This window comes from Phyllobates terribilis, unplaced genomic scaffold (genome assembly GCF_046119375.1).
Source record: "Phyllobates terribilis strain yellow unplaced genomic scaffold, ASM4611937v1 Scaffold_4__5_contigs__length_816908805, whole genome shotgun sequence".
In the NCBI taxonomy this organism is placed as follows: Eukaryota; Metazoa; Chordata; class Amphibia; order Anura; family Dendrobatidae; genus Phyllobates; species Phyllobates terribilis.
Window position 1 is genome coordinate 645,429,673 of NW_027362764.1, and position 22,008 is coordinate 645,451,680.

At 43.9% G+C, this 22,008-nt stretch overlaps 1 protein-coding gene across 1 annotated transcript in view; it reads right to left on the bottom strand.

The window, feature by feature from the left end:
- PREX2 (phosphatidylinositol-3,4,5-trisphosphate dependent Rac exchange factor 2) overlaps window positions 1–22,008 on the bottom strand; it is a 538,104-nt gene that overhangs the window by 228,861 nt on the left and 287,235 nt on the right. The window contains exons 18-19 of the mRNA XM_073679425.1: window positions 19,562–19,710; window positions 3,347–3,432 (exon numbers count right to left, since the gene is read on the bottom strand). Of these exons, the coding sequence (XP_073535526.1) occupies window positions 3,347–3,432; window positions 19,562–19,710 (235 nt within the window). The remainder of the gene's footprint in view (window positions 1–3,346; window positions 3,433–19,561; window positions 19,711–22,008) is intronic.

Below are 22,008 nucleotides of genomic sequence, written 5' to 3' on the forward strand. Positions count from 1 at the left end.
TCACTAGGGGGGAATGTGGCACCCCAGGGGTCTGGTTTCCACAGTAACAGCAATGTTATGTCTGAGAGCAGGTGGGAGGTCTCTTGGTCAGGGATCCTGTGCATGCCACACCTCCTGCCCAGTCCTATATAAACCTAGGGCTGAGGCAGGGTTAGTGAGTAGAGAAGAAGTAGAGACAGAGAAGAGAAGCAGATATAGGAAAAGAACATCAGGAGCCCTGTGGGCGCAGTGCTACAAGGAGTCAGGGGCTGGCAGCTGCAGAGCTCGCCCTGACTGAGAAGCTATCACCGGACCCGGAGTCCGAGGCTGTGGGGACTAACTCCTATCCAGCAGCAGAAACCGACCGGCAGGGGATTTCAGGTCCTCTGGCCAAGAAACCCGAAGGCACGGTCACACGCGTGGGACCAGCACCGCCGTCGTGGAGCGGACGCAACTAGAAGGCCCCGAGTCACCGGCCATACGGGTGAGCACCACACGGTACACTCAGGGACGTGGGCTACTTATACCCGCCTCTAGCAAGGTAGCCAGAAGAGTACAGTTAGTTTGGGAGGCCTACAACTCCGCCTGGCCAGGGGAGATCCCATCTGCTCAAGGACTGACCAGGCCCCAATCGCTAGCAGTACTCCGGGAGGGTCTATCTTTGTCACCAGTAAAGACCCTGTACTACACCGTACCGTCTCCGAGTGGTTCCTGCTACCCCCATCATCCACGTCGGCTGCCCTGAGGCCATACCCCTCCCGTTGGGGGTGATACTATCACGCTGCACAATCCTACCACCGGCCTCAGCGGCCTGCCCTGCAGCGGCAGCTCCTTCGCTGCATTCAACGGGTGGCGTAGTCGTACAACATCTACCGCTAATACAGCGCCACTTAGTCTGACTCCCTGGGCACGGACCGGGTCACCGCCACGAGACTACAACCCTCAACAGATCCGGCTCCGGGTAAGCTCCCGCGTGCGCAACGCTGCGCGACACAGGCCCAGGGGTGCGTCACTACCTCTGACTTCCAGTCAGTCAGAAGTTGCGGTCACAAGATGGTGCAGCGATTCAAGAGTGGCGCCAGGAACGTTTAAAGAGGGCGGCTGGTAAGTATATTAAAAGGGGAAGGGAACTTAGATTAGTAGCACCACTCCAGCGCTGAAATAAAAAATATGCTGGAGTGGTTTTTTAAAGGAATCATAAATGTAATCTTATAGTATATCTCTAGTAATGATATATATGAATGTGTGGTATACGTTGTAATATAGGATATTGCATTTTTACCATCCTAATTTACTCCTATACAAACTGGATTTATTCATATCTACCAATCATTAACATCCGGGACATCATTTTTCCTGGAGTTGCCCTTGAAACTCTGTTGCAAAATGACAGACCTCTAATTACAGCCATTTAATGGTTGTCCACTGTATCTCCCGACTCCCACTTATGCTGGAGCACTTGGCTCGAGATAAACCCACAGCTAACAAAAGGATCGGCCATTGAAATTCAGGAGTCTGGATCCTTCTGTCCTTTGACATAATCTGATGAGGAAGAGTTGGGAGGCATCCATACACATTAGGTGTGTGACGCTGAGTCACTTCTCACGGCAAGTCGTGAGACGGGGAAGTCAAGGAGTTTGAGGTCAAAAGCCAGGAGGGTATGTCTTAGATAAAGGGATAATACAAATGGATAGTCAGAGGCAAAGTCCGGGGTCAGGAAACCAAGGTCAGAGTGCGTCAAGTCAAAAGAGGTAAAACAAACGGGTAATCAAAAGGAAAATCCAAGGTCCAGAAACAAAGACCAGAATAAAAGAATACAGAGCACAGAGCAAACACACCACTTAGTTGAAAGGTACTACTGTCAGTAGTCCCAGCATAGCCAGCCAGCTAAATGGCCAAGCATTAACCTTGAAAGGGGGACACCCGGAGGACTTCCAGCAGGCCGGGCCTAATTGGGCAGCAGGGAAATCCCATATACTAAACTGACAGCCCAGCACGCCTCTTCATACTACAGGATGGTCGAGCTGTCACTCACAATGCTGACAGCCCAGTACGCTCCTGCAATCCATAGGAGAGCTGAGTTATCCCTAGGGACACAGTGAGCAGTGGGATCGTGACAAGATGGTTGTCCAATCCCACCAAAATTGTCAGGTTCGGATAACTTTTATCCAATATGTATGTAAACCACAAAGGTATAAAAGACTAATGCACTATATATAAATAAATGCACACTTTATATTAAGTCATCCATGAAAAGGAAATGGATAATTATCTATTATCTAAACCATCACCATATTGCCATTGAGGTATCTATGCTAAACCTATGGCAGATGAAACCGTTGCATCAGGACAGTAGCATCCATTATCTGAACATCACCACCATCCTGGATGAGGCTCTAATGGGAACAGAAGCTGGAAACCAATGAGAGAATAATTGTGGATTCCTTGACTGGGCATTTGTCTGTAGTTGCCCATTGTGGGCCATCGGAGCCACACCTCAAAAAGTTAAGGGTTCCAACACTAGTTTTGAAGGGAACAGAAGCCAAAGAATTGGCAAATAAAGGTTGTCTGTTGGTGCCCGATTGACCTAGGGCTCAGTACATCATGGAAGAAGTGAAGTATGTATCTGGGGGCACATGCTTTGACCTAAGACGTAAGCAAAACTGTTCCTGGCTTGTCATGAAGCAAGATATAGGTAGATAGATCGATAGGAAATAGAGATCGTTAAAACAATTGGTACGACCTTGGATCAGTGTCCATATCGGTAGTTCGTGGCTGAGCACTGCGAACCATCACTTATCTCCCAAAATCCCTGGTGCCTCTTCTGCTTTGTGGGCGCAGGGCGGGAAATCATTCCGACATCATGACATGGCACTGGGCCTACAAATCATCAAACGCACCAGGGATTCCAAAAGATAGGAAAAGGTTCGCAGGGTTCTGGTCATTCAGTCTAACATCGTGGTCGCTGGACCAAGATTCTGCGAATCATTTTGATCAACTCTGATAGCAAATGAACAGTCTGGATTTTAATAAACCAAGTGAAATAGTTGTCACTCGCGTCGTCATAAAAAACTTCTTTATTTAGTTCAAATTTAAAAGCAGCGATGGTAGACACAAACAGAGAAAAAATCAAAATGGCAGAAGGGTAATATATACAAGACTCCATCTTTCTCCTGCAGTCCTGATTTTTGCTTCACCAATATTTGCTGGAGTGCTTCCTTCTCTTTCGGAGATAGATAGATAGATAGATAGATAGATAGATAGATAGATAGATAGATAGATAGATAGATAGACAGATAGATAGATAGTTTCCCCATGTTTGTAAAACAATTGGGATACTAGATAGCATAACAAAACATAACTGTACCTCTACCCACGGCATGTACAACTGATGGTCCAAAACCCCTTATCTGGAAGCCGAGCCCCTCTGGTGAATCTGGAATTTTTACCGCCCTGCCAAAGAAATGAAAAAAATAATGTAGACATTATATGTTAACGTGAGGAAAGTCCAAAAATGTTGCATTATGACTTTCGTTTCAGCTGAGCATCTACTACTAATAATATATTTCAGCAGCATATCATATATCAGTGGAAAAGTAATTTTTATGGACATAAAGAAAAATATGATCTCTGATATTGAATTCTATTATGCACAATTTTCTTAAAAAAATGAAATTATTTCAACAATACATCAAACACAAGCCAGTGTGCAAGCATTATCAAGAGAACCAAGAAACAAATATACAGACATTAGATCAAAAGGTTTTTTTTCATAAACTATAATATGAAAATAAGAAAATGGATCAAACCATGTATTTTAGAGAATTATTATTAAGTTGGACAGTTTTTCATTTTGACTGCATTATGTATTGCATTGTAACTGGCTTTTGAATTATATACTGTATATGTTGCTTTGTTGTTAAAACTATTGTTATTGTTAGGATCAAGTATACATTTCCAACATGGTATTGTGAAATACAATGACTATAAAAAGTCTTTAATCCCCAGTTAACATAACAGTTTTTTTCATGTTAAAAAATCATATCAAAAAGAATAATTTCAGATATTTTTCCACCTTTAATGTCACCCATAATCTGTACAAAGCAATTGAGAAAAAAAATGAAATAATTTTGAGGGGGAAATAAAAATAGCAAAACTAAAATAATGTGGTTGCATAATTGTGAACACTCTTATAAATTGAGGATGTGATTGTGTTCAGAATTAGTACACCGCTGCCATCATTTATAGAGATTCTATTTAACCCCATAACGCCAAATAAAGTTTAAATGTTTTTGCAGGGTTTTCCTGACATTATCTTAGTTACATTTTACAGCAAAAGCCATGGTACATAAACAGCTTATAACACAGCAAAGGGATTTCATTGTTAAAAGTTATCAGTGAGGAGAAGGGTACAAAAATTTTTCCAAGACAATAGATATACTATGAAACACTGTGAAGATGGTCATCAAGAAATAGCTTTAATTTAGCATACAAGTGACATTACTTAGAACTGGACGTCCATCTAGAATTGATGAAAAAACAAGAATAAAAGGCAAAATTCAAGCCCAGCTATGTTTTGCCAAAATCTACATCAAGTTTTCCATATGAGAAAATGTGTTATCATCTGATAATACCAAAGTTTAACTTTTTGGCCTTAATTCCAATAGGTATGTCTGGGGCAAAGCCAACACTGCACATCACCAAAAGAATACCATACCCACAGTAAAGCATGATGGAGGCAGCTTTATGCTTTCGGCTTCTTTTTCAGCTTTTGGAAACTAGGCTTTTTGTCAAAGTGAAGGGAATTATGAACAGTTCCAATATTAGTCCATTTTGAATCTAAACTTTTAGGCCTCTGCTAAAAAACTGAAGAGGCATTTCACCTGTTAGCTCGACACCTTCCGCAAGCATACCTCCAAATCAACAAAAGAATGGATTTGCCAGAAGATCAAAATTTTGGAATGACCCACAAGAGCCCAGACCTGAATCACATTGAAAATCTGTGGGATGACCTGAAGCGCGCAATGTATACAGGAGATGTCTTCGCTATCTGACAGATTTGGAGCGTTACTGCAAGTGGGCAAAGATTGCCAATTCTAGATGTGCCATGCTGTATTACACTCCTACCCAAAAAGACTGAATGATGTCATAAATTCAAAGGGTACTTCAACAAAGCATTAGTTTAAAGATGTGCAAATGTATGCAACCACATTATTTTAGTTCTATGTTTCTTTTTCCACCCAAAAATATTTAAGTTTGTTTTTTTAATTGAAGTGTACAGAGTATGGGTGACATTAACCCCTTCCCAATATGGTTATTTTCCATTTTCATTTTTTCCTCCCCTTCTTCCAAGAGCCATCATTTTTTTTTTTACTTCCCGGTTGACATTTTAATATGTTTTTTGTGAGACAAGGTGTATTTTTGAATGACACTATTCATTTTATCATATCATGTACTGAAATGCAGCAAAATTGTCAAAAAAGTGCAATTCCACAATTGATTTTTTTTTATAGCGTTCATTATGCAGTAAAAATTACCCAGCAATATAATTCTCCAGGTCAGTATGATAACAAAGATACCAAACAAGCATAGTTTTTTTAAATTTATGTAGTGAAAAAAAAAACGGCGATTTGTAAAAATAATGAAAAAAAATAGCTTGCGTTGCCATTTTCCGAGACCTGTAATGTTTACAATTTTCAATTGATGGAGCTGTGTGAGGGCTTTTTTTTGCGCCCTAAGACGTTTTTATTGAAACCATTTTGGGGGTGATCCAATGTTTTTATCACCTCTTGTAGAATTTTTTTTTTTAAGTGTTGCAGCATCCGACTTTTATTTCTCATTACACCGTTTACCAACAGGCTAATTAACTTTTTTTGATTGATCGGGCTTTTTAGATACCACTTTTTTTTAAATGGGGAAAAGGTGGTAATTTGAACTTATGTTTTTTTATTCTTTTCATATTTTTTTAAAAAACATTTTTTTTCACTTTTCTTTGTTAGCCCCTTAAGGGACTTGAACCTATAATACTGTGGTATTGCTTTATGTAGCACAAATCACTGTCTACTCTGAACACCAGCCAGAAGCTGGCATTCACAAGAGTACCATCATGATAAGCACAGGGGTCTTCCGCAGACCCACAGCTGTCATGGCAAACCACTGTGATTGTGTCATGGGAACGCCAGTGGGTGCAAAGAATAATGCACACCCCTGCCGGCATACTATAAATGCTGCTGTCAGAGATTGACAACGGCATTTAACAGGTTATCAGCCATGGGCGTAGCTCTGCTCCATGCATGGCTGTTAAGAGGCAGATGATGGCTGAATATCACAGCCATCATCTGCCAGCAAAGATGTGGCCTTAGTTCATGAGCCCGCATCAAAGTCATCAGGGAGCCGGCGTATGATATCAGTAATGGGATAAAGGTCTAAAAAATTCTGAAATGATTCTTCTTGGAATGATTTTTTTTACAAAAACCTGGCATATTAACGGGTGTGTGTATACTTGGTAAAGTTTAAGTGCAAGTGTGATAACATTAAAACTCCCTTAAAAATATGCAGATTTGACGCAGTTTCAGCTAGCATGTCCTTTAATAGGGACTTAAGATAAAAGGCAGCTGACTATGGCACACAATATATATAGGGGGGAAACAGCCACTTGCAATCATGTGACATAAGATTGTGATGCTGCGCCACTACATTGTAACTTATGGTAGTGAATGTGGTCTCGTTTTGTCTCTCAGCAATCGAAACGTTGCCAGGAATCCAACCCTGCTGCATTTCTGCTTAACCACATTCACTTATATTAGTTGCATCTGGCAGCTTGACATTCGTGATCTTTATGTCCCTCAGACACAAGTCGCTCTTTACTCCTAGCCAAAATTTGTATGAGTGCACGGAGCCACTATCCACGTGCCTTTGTTTTAAAAAGGACTGAATATATCTTTGCTTTGGCTTTCAACTCTCTTTCTGGTTTAAATATGAGTTCAGGGATTCCCGTAAAATGTTCGGCTTCATCACAAGTTACCTGTCTACATCAAAGTACATTTCGGTCAATGTGGACCTTGGACTTGAGTAATTCTCCAAAGGAAATAACTTTACAGGTGGAAATAGAATTAAGTAAAGCTACTGCAAAAACAATTAGGTACCGGAGCCAACAAAGCAGCAGCCATGGAAAATACAGGTCCGCACCAAAAACAGCATGAAATAAAGTCAAGGTCTGTGAGACAGGCTAAGCTCCTGACTGGAAAACATAGTTTTATGCTGTATCTTTCATGGTATTATGGCATAAACCCACAATTCCTGTAATGTTCTAAATTAAAATATACAAAGATTAAAATGGTTTTCTGGGCTACACATACATTTCTGCAGTCAGTCTATCTGCTATAGGCTGTCGATCACCCGATGAACAAGCAAAACGCTTGTTCATCAGGTGAAATGATCTTTTGTGCAGCAGAGAAAATCATCGTTCTCAGCGGTGCATCGTTCTGAGTAAACAGGACTAGCGCTGCCGAAAACTATGGCCACCTATGCGCAGTGAGTGATCTCTTACAGATCGCTCAGTGAGCATCGTTTACTTTGGTCTGTCTGTGTAAACAGACATTTAAACGTCCTCCAATCTGTAATGGCTTTCCATCGGTTGGTCCATGTAAAATGAGCCCTAACAGAGCGCTATATACATACTGTCAGGATTCCCCTCTGTTGGCTGCTTATATGCGATGTACATACTGGCGTTCATGTGACAACTAGCACCTTTTCCTGCTTTTCTCAATGTTCTATTGAAAGGAAAAGTTGCACGTCACAGTCAGTATGCAGATCACATATGTGTGGTCAAGTGACGACTACTCAAGCAGGTAGCAGAAGAGAATCCTGGCAGCGAGCAAATGGCATACTGTTAGGATTTAGTATTCAGATAGACTGAAGAAATCTAAAGTGTAACCATCGTTTTATTTTTACGTCATAAATCAATACTACACATGATAAGAAACTTTGTAATATATCTTAGAAACCTGCTTCTTTCTCTGTCTGGATTGATCACTCAATCTCAATTCATGGATAATATCTGTATTAAGTGAAGACAGATTCTCATAACACTGAGATAGGAGATGGTACTTAGTGCTTTTAAAATTCTATGCAGAGGAGGAGGAGCTAGGGGCCGACTTAGACATTATGCCATAAGGTCTCCTGAAAAAACAGTTGCAGTTCTCCATAAAAATTTATGAGCACCAACTGCCATCACCTATTTCAGTAATGGGAAAAACTTAATTCACTGAATACAGATTATATCCGTGAATTCAGAATTTTGAAAATAAATGATCAGTCCAGGAAGACAAATAAACAAATTTCTCTTGTAAAAATATACATTTCAAAGTTTCTTATTTCTATGTGTAGTATTGATTTAAGTAAAAAAAAACAACTTTAAGTTAAGCCTGGAAAAGACCTGATGCTCTACTCCATATTGTTTAACTCTTGGGTTTTTCCGTTTTTGTATTTTGCTCCCTGTCTTCCCAGAGCTATAACTTTTTTATTTTTCTTTCAATATGGCCGTGTGAGGGCTTGCTTTTTTGCAGGACGAGTTGTACTTTTGAACAACATCACTGGTTTTACCATATCGTGCACTGGAAAAAGGGAAAAATTCAAAGTGCGATGAAATTGCAAAAAAAGTGCAATTCCACAATTTTTTTTTTCCATATTCACTAAATTCTAAAACTGACCTGCCATTATAATTCCCCAGGTCATTACAAGTTTGTAGATACCAAACATGTATAGGTTCTTTTTTATTTAAGTGGTGAAAAAAACAACAAAGTTTGCAACAACAACAAAAAAAAATGCCATTTTCTGAGACCTGGCGTCTCCATTTGTCAGTATCTGGGGCCGGGTGAGGGCTTATTTTTTACGCGCTGAGCTGACGTTTTTATTGATAACATTTTGGGGTAGATACGATCTTTTCATCGCCTGTTATTGCATTTTATTGCAATGTCGTGGTGACCAAAAAAACCTTAAGTCTGGCGTTTTGATTTTTTTCCCGTTACACTTACCGATCAGATTAATTATTTTTATATATTGATAGATCGGGCGATTCTGATCATGACGATACCAAACATGAGTATGTTTGGTTTTTTTATTGTTCTATTCTGAATGGGGCGAAAAGGGGCTGATTTTAACTTTTATACTTTATTTTTTTTAATATTTTTAAAAACATTTTTATTTTACTTTTCATTGGCTTCTATAGTTTCCATGGGAGACTAGAAGCTGCGATCATCCGATCGCCTGTGCAGCACATAGCAGGGCTTCAGCCCTGCTGTGTCTAGCAAAAATGCTCACTTGCTATGAGAGCCGACCACTGGGCAATGACAACCGCAGGGGTCTCCTGCAGACCCCGGGTTGTCATGTCAACCCATCGGCGACCCGCGGTCATGTGATACAGGCGCCAATGGGTGGAATTAGTGATGCGCTGCCGGTGCGTACATATTAAATGCCACTGTCAGAGTTTAACAGCAGCGTTTAACATGTTAACAGCCACGGGTGGATCGCAATTCCACCAGTGGTTGTAAGGGGATCATGTCAGCTGTACAGATCAGCTATCATGTGCCCGAAAACATGCAGGCTCAGCGCCGGAGCCCGCATGGAGTGCAGGGATATGACCTTGGACGTACTCATACGTCCAAGGTCGTAAAGGGGTTAATTTCTGTCTCATCTAATAATATCTGGCTGGGAGATATGTTGTATGTCCGCCACTCAGTAAAGGGAGGCAGGGCAAAGTAACGAGTTCTTTGGAATCTTGAAGGGATTTCAATCATGGCGACCATTAACCAGAATCTTTCACAGTTATGTGAGGTAACAGTTTCCAGGCATGCAGCTACATAACACTGTTCCAGGCAGAGGTTGATCATAAGGTTTTACTCAAGCTTCTTTCTATAACACAGAATCACTTCTCTTTATACAATGCTTCCAGCAAACATATACTGTATGAAAGTCACTTCACAGACAATCTCTCTTCACACACAGTGTCTTTACATAGAGCAGAACTGTACCTTTCTCATGCAGTGAGGTGAGGGGGAAAGGTGAGTCCTGTGCTGTCTCTCACTCTTATCTTGAGGCAACAAAGATTACTCCTGGCTGTCCTGACTGCTTCTGTACTTCCAGCAGTAAAGCCCCCGTCTCACATAGCGAGATCGCTGCTGAGTCACGGTTTTGGTGACGCAACAGCGACCTCACCAGCGATGTCGCTATGTGTGACTCTTTGCAGTGATCAGGCCCCTGCTGTGAGGTCGCTGATCGCTGCAAAGTGTCCTGGACCATTTTTTGGTCGTTGCTCTCCCGCTGGTCAGCACACATCGCTGTGTGTGACCAGCGGGAGCAGCGATCAGGCTGGTATCTATGGTAAACATCGGGTTACTAGGGGCACACATGCTCTTAGTAACCCGTTGTTTATCATGGTTACGAGCCTGCTAAAGTGAGCGGTAACCTCCCGCTCACTGTAGCAGAGTGGTAACCATGATAAACAACGGGTTACTAAGAGCATGTGTGCCCCTAGTAACCCGATGTTTACCATAGTTACCAGCCTGCTCCTGCTTCAGCAGGCTCGTAACCAGGAGCAGGACATCGTGGAAAGATTCTTTCCACGATGTGGCTGCTCCCCTGATCGTTGGTGAGCCTGCCTGTTTGACAGCTCACCAGCGACCACATAGCGACGCACCAACGATCCCTGACAGGTCGTATCGTTGTCGGGATCGTTGCAGCGTCGCTAAGTGTGACGGGGCCTTAACTTGTCTGGTCTAAGGAGCTGGTCTCTACAGCTTATCTTAGTTCAGTCTCACAGGAATCTCTCTCTGACAAGACTTCTTCCTGCAGATGCAGGACACAACTTTCCCAGAATCTCCCAGTCTCCTGTAACCACTTTAACCTAGTTGCTGGATGGTTTTAAATCATCAGTGCAGCTTCTACTTGTCACAGAGAGGTCGCTGCATCAGAAACCTTCTCACTCCATTCTGCCATAATGGAGACCAGACTAAGCTTAGCTAAACCCCATCCTGTCTTCAAGGTACTAGCATGAGACAGGGGAAAAGCTTGGCTTGATTTTGCATTTAGTTAACAGACACATTTGTAAGTACAGTTTGCAGCAATGTATGGAGACAGGAATATATAGGTGTTAGGTTGTGAACAACTATTATCATAAGAAAACAAGCGTACAGTTCACACCCTGCTGCTTGCTTTATACTGATAATGTAGCTATATCATTTTTCACTGACAAACACTAGTCCCTGAATGGAAACCCTTGCATCTAATTATGATTCACAGCGGGAAGCAGCTTCTGACCTTCATACACTTCTATACTGGAGATTAAATTAAAAGCAAACAATATAATTAAGCATACACTACACCATAACATTGCTGCCTCACTTATCAACACTGAGCCCTTAAAAGGGAACCTGTCACGTGAAAAAACGCTATTAAGAAGCAGATATGGGGTTAATTTGCATTGTTAATTGCCTTCTGAACCTACCCGGTGCCGGCACTTACACCTCTGCTGCCAGGAGAAAATGAACTTTATTCCTCCCAGCAGCATCCTGGTGAGGGTTCAGTCACTGCTCTGTGTGTAGAGAGTAGTGGCTGTAACAGTGCAACCAGCCCTGATTGACAGCCGGCCCTAATGCTGAGCTGCTGTCAGTCAGTGTTCAGGGCGCGGTTTCAGCCGCCACTCTCTATACACAGAACAGTGACTGAATCCGTGCCATGGCCACCCCCATGACTGAAGCCCGAATGCTGCCGGGAGGAATAAAGTTTATTTTCTACAGGCAGTAGTCTAAGTCAGGGCCGGCATCAGCATCTGGCACACCCGGGCAAGTGCCGGGGCCCTGACCAGTGGGCGGAGGAGAGCGGTGTAAGCGCCGGCTCCCCCCCTGCTTGCTCAGGGCCCCAGCAGCCGGCGAAACAATACTTACCCCTCCCCATGCCTCCGCAGCAGCTCCGGTGTCTTCCGCGTCCTCTGACTGTGACGTCTCAGGTCAGAGGGCGCGGTGACGTCTTTCCACCGCGCTGTCTCCTGAGGTGTCACAGTGCAGAGCGGGAAGACGCCGGCGACGCTGGACTCCACAGCTGAGCAGCAGCAGGTGAGAAGTGAGGTGAGTATTTGATTTTTTTTTTTAATGTATGGAGGCATGGGGAATTATAAGTGGGGGGGGGTGGGACATCCTGCATGGGGCATTAAAAGGGGGGGAAGTGACATCCTGCATGGGACATTATAAGGGAGGGAGGGAGTGACATCCTGCATGGGGCAATAAAAGAGGGGGAAGTGACATCCTGCATGGGGCATTAAAAGAGGGGGAAGTGACATCCTGCATAGGGCATTAAAAGGGGGGGAGAGACATCCTGCATGGGGCATTATAAGGGGAGAGTGACATAATGCATGGGGCATTATAAGGGGGGTGACATCCTGCATGGGGCATTATAAGGGGGGAACAGCCTGCGTGGGGCATTATGTGGGGGGAACAGCCTGCATGAGGCATTATGTGGGGGGACAGCCTGCATGGAGCATTAGGTGGGGGGCACAGCCTGCATGGAGCATTATATGGGGGCAGTATTCTGTATGGAGCGTTATATGGGCGCCAGTATCCTGTATGGAGCATTATATGGGGGCCAGTATCCAGTATGGAGCATTTTATGGCGGCCAGTATTCTGTATGGAGCGATTTGCCGGTTTCTGAGCTATAATGGAATATACAATAGATATTGGTCATGTAATGTAAGAAGTGAAATCTTTGGCCTTCTAATACACTGCTCAAAAAAATAAAGGGAACACTCAAATAACACATCCTAGATCTGAATGAATGAAATATTCTCATTGAATACTTTGTTCTGTACAAAGGTGAATGTGCTGACAACAAAATCACACAAAAATCATCAATGGAAATCAAATTTATTAACCAATGGAGGCCAGGATTTGGAGTCACCCCCAAAATTAAAGTGGAAAAACACACTACAGGCTGATCCAACTTTGATGTAATGTCCTTAAAACAAGTCAAAATGAGGCTCGGTATTGTGTGTGGCCTCCACGTGCCTGTATGACCTCCCTACAACACCTGGACATGCTCCTGATGAGGTTGCGGATGGTCTCCTGTGGGATCTCCTTCCAGACGTGGACTAAAGCATCCGCCAACTCCTGGACAGTCTGTGGTGCAACGTGACGTTGGTGGATGGAGCGAGACATGATATCCCAGATGTGCTCAATCAGATTCAGGTCTGGGGAACGGGCAGGCCAGTCCATAGCTTCAATGCCTTCATCTTGCAGGAACTGCTAACACACTCCAGCCACATGAGGTCTGGCATTGTCCTGCATTAGGAGGAACCCAGGGCCGACCGCACCAGCATTTGGTCTCACAAGGGGTCTGAGGATCTCATCTCGGTACCTAATGGCAGTCAGGCTACCTCTGGCGAGCACATGGAGAGCTGTGCGGCCCACCAGAGAAATGCCACCCCACACCATTACTGACCCACTGCCAAACCGGTCATGCTGAAGGATGTTGCAGGCAGCAGATCGCTCTCCACGGCGTCTCCAGACTCTGTCACGTCTGTCACATGTGCTCAGTGTGAACCTGCTTTCATCTGTGAAGAGCACAGGGCACCAGTGGCGACTTTGCCAATCCTTGTGTTCTGTGGCAATTGCCAAGCGTCCTGCACGGTGTTGAGCTGTGAGCACAACCCCCATCTGTGGATATCGGGCCCTCATACCACCCTCATGGAGTCGGTTTCTAACCGTTTGTGCAGATGTGGCGCCCCTGAGTGTTCGGTCGCCACAGAGGTATTGCATCTCACCCAGAGGTGTGGTATCTCACTCTCAGGTAAGGAAGGAGTACAGCTCAGGACCCTAACACCTGCATTCATTACACCACATTTCCGGGGGACAGGGCGAGATTGCTCCTACGGAAGAGCACAGTCCCTCGTCCCTGGCTGGAGTGGGGGGAACCACCTAGAGAGGGGGAACCATGTAGTGGATGGGGTGGAGGAAGTAGATCCTGGGAGCACTTGAAAGGAAGCTGTATAAAACAGGGAACCATCTTAGATCAGTGTTCAGTCAGAGGAGGAAAGTGACAGGAGCAGAGGCTCTGCACGAGCTCTGCTCCAGAGGCGGGCCTAGTCAGGAGGCCTGAGCCTGAGAGTAGAGGGAGCAGGAAAGGCTCAAGGAACGAGGAGTGAAGGGACCCTAGGGATACGGGCCATGCAGAAAGCCACCCGTACGCCCGCTGCTACCAGGAGGTAGAGGGGTCAGGCCAGATAAGGGGAACCGGTCCCTCAACTAGTGGAGAAACTGCAACGCTCAACTAGAAACCGGAGGCTGCAACATTTCATGTACTGCAATCCGAAAGTCCACACCAGTCTCACTAAGAAGGTAGCCACATAGGACCCAGGGGACAGAACGGACGTCGCCCGCCAAGGTCCAAGGGTACCGGATTGAAGTGTCACTAGGTGCAGGGAAGAGGTCAGAGAAAGGACACACAGAAGGGGGTCCTGCTAAGTACTCTGGAGCTATCTGGGGGTGGACTGAACCCCTCACTGAGTAAACACAGGACGACGTGGGAAGTCGTGATCTGCAGTGATGACTTGGAATGAAACAACTGTGAGTAAAGGACCTGAGACTGCATCCCACTGACTCCGTGTTTATTACTGACTCCCTGCACAACAATCAGCACCATCATCCACTCACACTGCCCTGAAGCTACACTCTTCCTGTGGGGAGTTATACCACCCTTGCTGCAAAACCACCAGCTTCAGAGGACTGTTCCGCAGCGGCGGCCTCATTAGTCGCACTCCACAGGTTGCGTAGTTGGACATTATAAAAACCCATATAAATAACCTCTTGGATTGACCGCCCTGGGTCACGGACCGGGTCATCGCCACAGTGACTACAACCCCCAGCATCTACGGGCCCGGCTCCGGGTACCCCACGGCCCAGGGGGCGCGTCACAGACACATGCACATTTGTGGCCTGCTGGAGGTCATTTTGCAGGGCTCTGGTAGTGCTCCTCCTATTCCTCCTTGCACAAAGCAGTTGGTAGCGGTCCTGCTGCTGGGTTGTTGCCCTCCTACGGCCCCCTCCACGTCTCCTGGTGTACTGACCTGTCTCCTGGTAGCGCATCCAGGTTCTGGACACTATGCTGACAGACACAGCAAACCTTCTTGCCACAGCTCGCATTGATGTGCCATCCTGGATGAGCTGCACTACCTGAGCAACTTCTGTGGGTTGTAGAGTCCGTCTCATACTACCACGAGTGTGAAAGCACAACCAACATTCAAAAGTGACCAAAACATCAGCCAGAAAGCATTGGTACTGAGATGTGGTCTGTGGTCCCCACCTGCAGAACCACTCCTTTATTGAGGGTGTCTTGATAATTGCCAATAATTTCCATCTACTGTCTATTCCATTTGCACAACAGCATGTGAAATTGATTGTCAATCAGTGTTGCTTCCTAAGTGGACAGTTTGATTTCACAGAAATTTGATTTACTTGGAGTTATATTCTGTTGTTTAAGTGTTCCCTTTATTTTTTTGAGCAGTGTATATATATATATATATATATATATATATATATATACACACATACATACATACATACATACATACATACATATATATATATATATATACACTGCTCAAAAAAATAAAGGGAACACTCAAATAACTTATCCTAGATCTGAATGAATGAAACATTCTCATTGAATACTTTGTTCTGTACAAAGTTGAACGTGCTAACAACAAAATCACACAAAAATCATCAATGGAAATCAAATTTATTAACCAATGGAGGCCTGGATTTGGAGTCACATGACGTTGGTGGATGGAGCGAGACATGATGTCCCAGATGTGCTCAATTGGATTCAGGTCTGGGGAACGGGAGGGCCAGTCCATAGCTTCAATGCCTTCATCTTGCAGGAACTGCTGACACACTCCAGCAACATGAGGTCTGGCATTGTCCTGCATTAGGAGGAACCCTGGGCCAACCGCACCAGCATATGGTCTCACAAGGGGTCTGAGGATCTCATCTCGGTACCTAATGGCAAGCAGGCTACCTCTGGCGAGCATATGGAGAGCTGTGCGGCCCTCCAATGAAATGCCACCCCACACCATTACTGTCCCACTGCCAAACCGGTCATGCTGAAGGATGTTGTAGGCAGCAGACTGCTCTCCACGGCATCTCCAGACTCTGTCACGTCTGTCACATGTGCTCAGTGTGAATCTGCTTTCATTTGTGAAGAGCACAGGGCGCTAGTGGCGACTTTGCCAATCCTGGTGTTCTGTGGCAAATGCCAAGCGTCCTGTATGGTGTTGCGCTGTGAGCACAACCCCCATCTGTGGACGTCGGGCCCTCATACCACCCTCATGGAGTTGGTTTCTAACCGTTTGTGCAGATACATGCACTTTTGTGGAGTGCTAGAGGTCATTTTGCAGGGCTCTGGCAGTGCTCCTCCTGTTCCTCTTTGCACAAAAGCGGAGGTAGCGGTCTCGCTAGTGGGTTGTTGCCCTCCTACGGACCCCTCCACGTCTCCTGGTGTACTGGTCTGTCTCCTGGCAGCGCCTCCAGCCTCTGGACACTACGCTGACAGACACAGTAAACCTTCTTGCCACAGCTCGCATTGAAGTGCCATCCTGGATAAGCTGCACTACCTGAGCAACTTCTGTGGGTTGTAGAGTCCGTCTCATGCTACCTCGAGTGTGAAAGCACAACCAACATTCAAAAGTGACCAAAACATCAGCCAGAAAGCATTGGTACTGAGATGTAGTCTGTGGTCCCCACCTGCAGAACCACTCCTTTATTGAGGGTGTCTTGATAATTGCCAATAATTTCCATCTATTGTCTATTGCATTTGCACAACAGCATGTGAAATTGATTGTCAATCAGTGTTGCTTCCTAAGTGGACAGTTTGATTTCACAGAAGTTTGATTTACTTGGAGTTATATTCTGTTGTTTAAGTGTTCCCTTTATTTTTTTGAGCAGTGTATATATATATATATATATATATATACATACATATATATATTTCTCTGCGGTATCTGTGCATCATGAATTGTGGTATGTGTTAAAGGGGCCCACTGAGACTCTTTCGCCCAGGGCCCACAAAAACCTGGAGCCGGCCCTGGTCTAAGTGCTTGCATCGGGCAGGTTCAGAGCGCTATTAGCCTGCGGATTAACCCGATATCTGCAGGTTAATAGCATTTTTTCACGTGATAGGTTCCCTTTAAAGACTACCAAACACTCACACATCAAGGGAAGAGATTACACATTAAAGAGAATCTGTCACCAGGTTAAAAGTGACCAGATTTTGTTCTTATTTTATTCCCGCTGATCACCTTCTTTTTTTAACATTTTTTTTAAACTGCTATAAGGTCACATAAATATGGACCTTTTTATTTAGTGTTAATTTCTGATCAGATCAGATGGATAGTATGTAGAGATGAACGGATCTTTTGAATTTCGAATTTGCTGACTTCGCTGAATTTTCCCCCAAAATTCGATATGCGGCAGATAAATTTGGCAAGATTTTAATACTGGAAAGCTTGTAATTGCTCGTAAAATGCATGTGGGGGAGAAGACAGAGAGAGAAATTTGCTGAACCATAAGAGCTTACACATTAAAAGAGAGAGGAAGAGAGAGAGGACCCTGCTGACCATAAGAGCTTACACCTTACAGGAGAGAGAGAGGACCACGCTGACCATGAGAGCTTACACCTAACAGGAGAGAGAGAGTACCCGGCTGACCATAAGAGCTTACACATTACAGGAGAGAGAGAGAGGACCCTGCTGACCATAAGAGCTTACACCTTACAGGAGAGAGAGAGGACCCCGCTGACCATGAGAGCTTACACCTTTCAGGAGAGAGAGAGAGGACCCTGCTGACCATAAGAGCTTACACCTTACAGGAGAGAGAGGACCCTGCTGACCATGAGAGCTTACACCTTACAGGAGAGAGCGAGAGAGAGAGAGAGAGAGGACCCTGCTGACCATAAGAGCTTACACCTTAAAGGAGAGAGAGAGAGGACCCTGCTAACCATAAGAGCTTACACCTTACAGGAGAGAGAGAAGACCCTGCTGACAATAAGAGCTTACATTCTACAGAAGAGAGACAGTCACCCAATGACTCTAGAGGTGGAAAATGACTCTGCTGCACAAACCGTTCCCCACTGGAGGCCGTTGATCTGTGACGGCCCCGGTACTGACCACCACTGTACAAGGTGTGAGAATCCATAAGATGTCATAGCTGCAGAACAATATAGGGAAGCCCACATGACAATGCAATATGATGCTTGCCCGCTCTCTGATGCTTCAGCAGTGTAGGAAATAGTGTGGGCAAGTTTTTTTTGTGAACTATGAATCAAATCTCAAAATGTTCAAATTCGTGTGAAACCGCAAATTTCAGGAAATTTGACTCAAACTTGATCCTCTGCAATTTGCTCTGCTCTCTATTAGTTTGGCATTTATTTTACATGTCCTGTGGGTTATAGTTACAGTAGGTAGTGATACCTGAGAGTTTCCAAAACTGTACTCAATGACAGCATTTATTATATATAGTATTTGGGATGCATTAGTATCTCACATTATATATCTCCGTATCTAGTTTACACTACTCTATTGGACAGGACGGTTGACCATGTTGCCATATTATACAAAGAGACAGTAATTAAAGGGTTGTCCAGTAAAGATAAGTTATCCCTTATCCACAGCAATGATGATAACTTAATGATCGGTGGTGTCTGCCCATGGAACCCACATGGATCAGTAGAAGGGGGCACTTTTATCCCTGTTAGATTGGAACGGCAGTGCACATGCTCAAGCACCACTCCATTCAATTCCTATGGGCTGCGGAGCAATGTGCTTGGCTTTCTCCGGCAGCCCCATATGGAGTGAATGGAAGGATAAAAGTGCTCCATCCTGCTAAACCACGTGGGTAGAAGTTATAAGGTTGGAAAATCTCACTCAGCCAATTACTGTCTGATTTGGGTCATTGCTTAAGCAGTTGCTGAGCAGTAGCATCAATTTAATAACAACCTCTATGGCTATGGAAAACTTCAATCTTTTCTGTAGCATATGTTAGAACATCGTAAATAATCTAGGCTCACACATCAAGCAGTATATAGTATTTTTTTAAACTAAACTTGCCTGAAAAAAGTCAGAAATTACTCAAAAGACACAAATTGCACCAATCTTTATATTTCTGCACCATGCTCTGCAAAAGTTGTGGAAGTGGGAATGATGTACAAGGATGCGATCGATTTTTAGACATCGCGTTTTCGTGCATTTCCACCTGCTCATAGGAAGTGTAGATTTCATTCTGTAAATTTAGATGAGTCAAAAAATGTGCCAAACTTGTTAAGTGAATAGCGCCTTCTAATAAAGAAATTTGAAGAAATTTACTCCAATTTTTTTTTTCTTCTAAGACTGGTGAATTCCACCTTACACTGCCGTTAGGCCAGTTAGGATGTATTTAAAGAATTATGGCAGTTAAGTAGTTAAGTACGGCTGGCACCAAATACACTGTAAGGAAATTAAAGTGTATCTGCATCTTAAAATAGAAAGGACAAGAGTTGACTTACTCCCTTGGTTTTGTGCTCATGAGAATCCGCAGAGGTTTTCTGCTGTTTAAGCAAGTCCTCAGAAAACAATCCACTTCATGAAACGGCCTCAGGAAAACAAGGTCACCATTTACAGCATAGATTTTTTTTCCGACCGCCATTCCTGACAACTGGGAGCAAATGACAGAAATAGTTCATTTATTAACGCAGATCTTTCCAGTGCAGAACACATGAAATAAAGATGCTGGTGTCACACCAGAAAACCATCTGCACGTTCCTCACCACATTAAGCATTAATTAGCGTTAATGTCCAAGTTGTCATGATTATACTGGAAAATAAATTAGAACTGATATGATGGAGACTATTATCCAGCAATGTACACTGAGCATATACATGTACAATTTATTATTTATGTACTGTATACACCATAGATTCAAAGTGTAATAGGAAAGCGCACACATACAGGGTATATACATGTGATCCTTGAAAAAAAAATACTATTAGATTCAGTAAGACTAGGGTTACAGGAGGGTAAATTCTCTCATCTGAGAGAATAGGGTCAATCATGCAAATCACACTCTGATCAAATACTTATCAGAGTGTGAGTATAGCGTAATCAGATTCTCTAGGATAAGAAGATGGAGAAAAATATTTCTCCATCATCTCCATTCTGTGAGTCGGATATTGGACTGCACTCAGATGTCATCCGAGTGCAGACTCATTGACTTTCATGACCGAGTGTAATCCGAATATTGGATCAAACTCAGGCATGAAGTGATTTTTTACATGGACCAGCTCTGTCTGAGCTAAAAATCAGACATGTGCACAGCACCATTAAACAACATTGGTCCGGGTGCAATTCGATGTTTTGTTGGATCGCACTCAGATCGAAAATACGCTGATCTGCACTTGCCCTAACAATTCAGCGTTTATAACAAATGGGCAATCACAAAAATAATGGAATGTCATTATTGGGACAATGTTTTATCCTTACTGTTCAGCCTCACGCACAGGACATATAATTATGTTGTATGGATTCCTACTATAGCACACATAGGCTAATATCGGTCCACACTGTACCGTTGCATACGTGTGAATTTTTACAGCAACTAACGGAGTTTCTCCTTGTAGAGTCTTACATAATATAAGCAAAGAAATGAGGCATACCGCATTGCATCCTGTATAATGAAGGGATTCTACCCTAGAATTGCTTCCAGGAGAGAACACGGTGCCTCAACACCATCCAGGGAGCACAGAGTGCTGATAGATCAGTGTTAGAACCCTCCTGTTAGTTTTTTCTATCTTGTGTTTTGCGGTCACGTGACCATCTGCCTATATATTCCAGCTCCGCCCTTCTGGCTTTGCTGGACTTCAGTGTTGTTTGACTGTTTCTCTAGCCTGGTGCTTCGGTGCATATCTCTGTCAGTTTGCTTGGTCCTCTTGGACCTCTAGTATAGTACTTTTTGTCAGTTTGTCTTTTGTGTTCTACAACAATTTCTGTTTAGGAGGTGTCCCATTTTTATCCCAGTCCTTAGTTCTTTTAGGGACCCCTCCCTTATATCTATAAGTCTTCGTTCAGACTAGCAGAGGACGAAGGCGGGTCTGTTCACTAGGAACAGGCAGCCCGCTACATCGTAGGGATTCAGCTTAGTCTTACTGTAGGGACAGCTTTCCCCTATCTTTCCTTAGTTCTTGTTGCAGATCATAACAGTAAGTCCAGCCCAAAAAAACTAAAAGGAAAGAAATTCGGGGATCAGTATGGTTTCCGTCCAGGAGTTGGCTCAACGCCTGCAGGGATTGTCTCTGAAGGTGGCCGAGCTTCAGCAACACGTGAGTAGCTGTCCTGGAGTGCATTTTGTGGAACCGAAGGTAGGACTGCCTGATGTTTTTTATGGTAAACAGCAAGAATTTTTTTCCTTTAAAAATGCTTGTTTGTTATATTTTCGTTTGAGACCAAGATCCTCTGGGAATGAATCACAGCGCATTGGTTTTATTATGTCACTTTTGCGCAAAGAACCACAGGGTTGGGCCTTTTCTCTCCAGCCTAATGATCCGTGTTTAAGTTCTGTTGAAGAATTTTTTTCTGCTATGGGGCTATTATATGATGAAACTGATCGAATCTCATCTGCTGAATCAGAATTTAGACGTTTGAATCAGGGGTCTGATGATGTTGAAAATTATTGCACACACTTCAGGAGATGGGCTTCAGAAGTTAAGTGGAATGATTCGGCGCTGAGATGTTTATTTCTTGCTGGTCTGAGTGAAAGGGTTAAGGATTTGCTATTTGCATTCCCTGCACCTGAGACTCTGCAGGAAGCTATGCAGTTAGCTGTTCAAATAGACAGGAGACTGAGGTGCAGGCTCAATGAGGTAAAGACTCCTGTAATGTCAGGTCCTAGTCCCCAGAAAATCTGCTCTGATGGTACGGAACCGATGGAGGTTGGGGGGATGTCACTTTGCTCTCAGG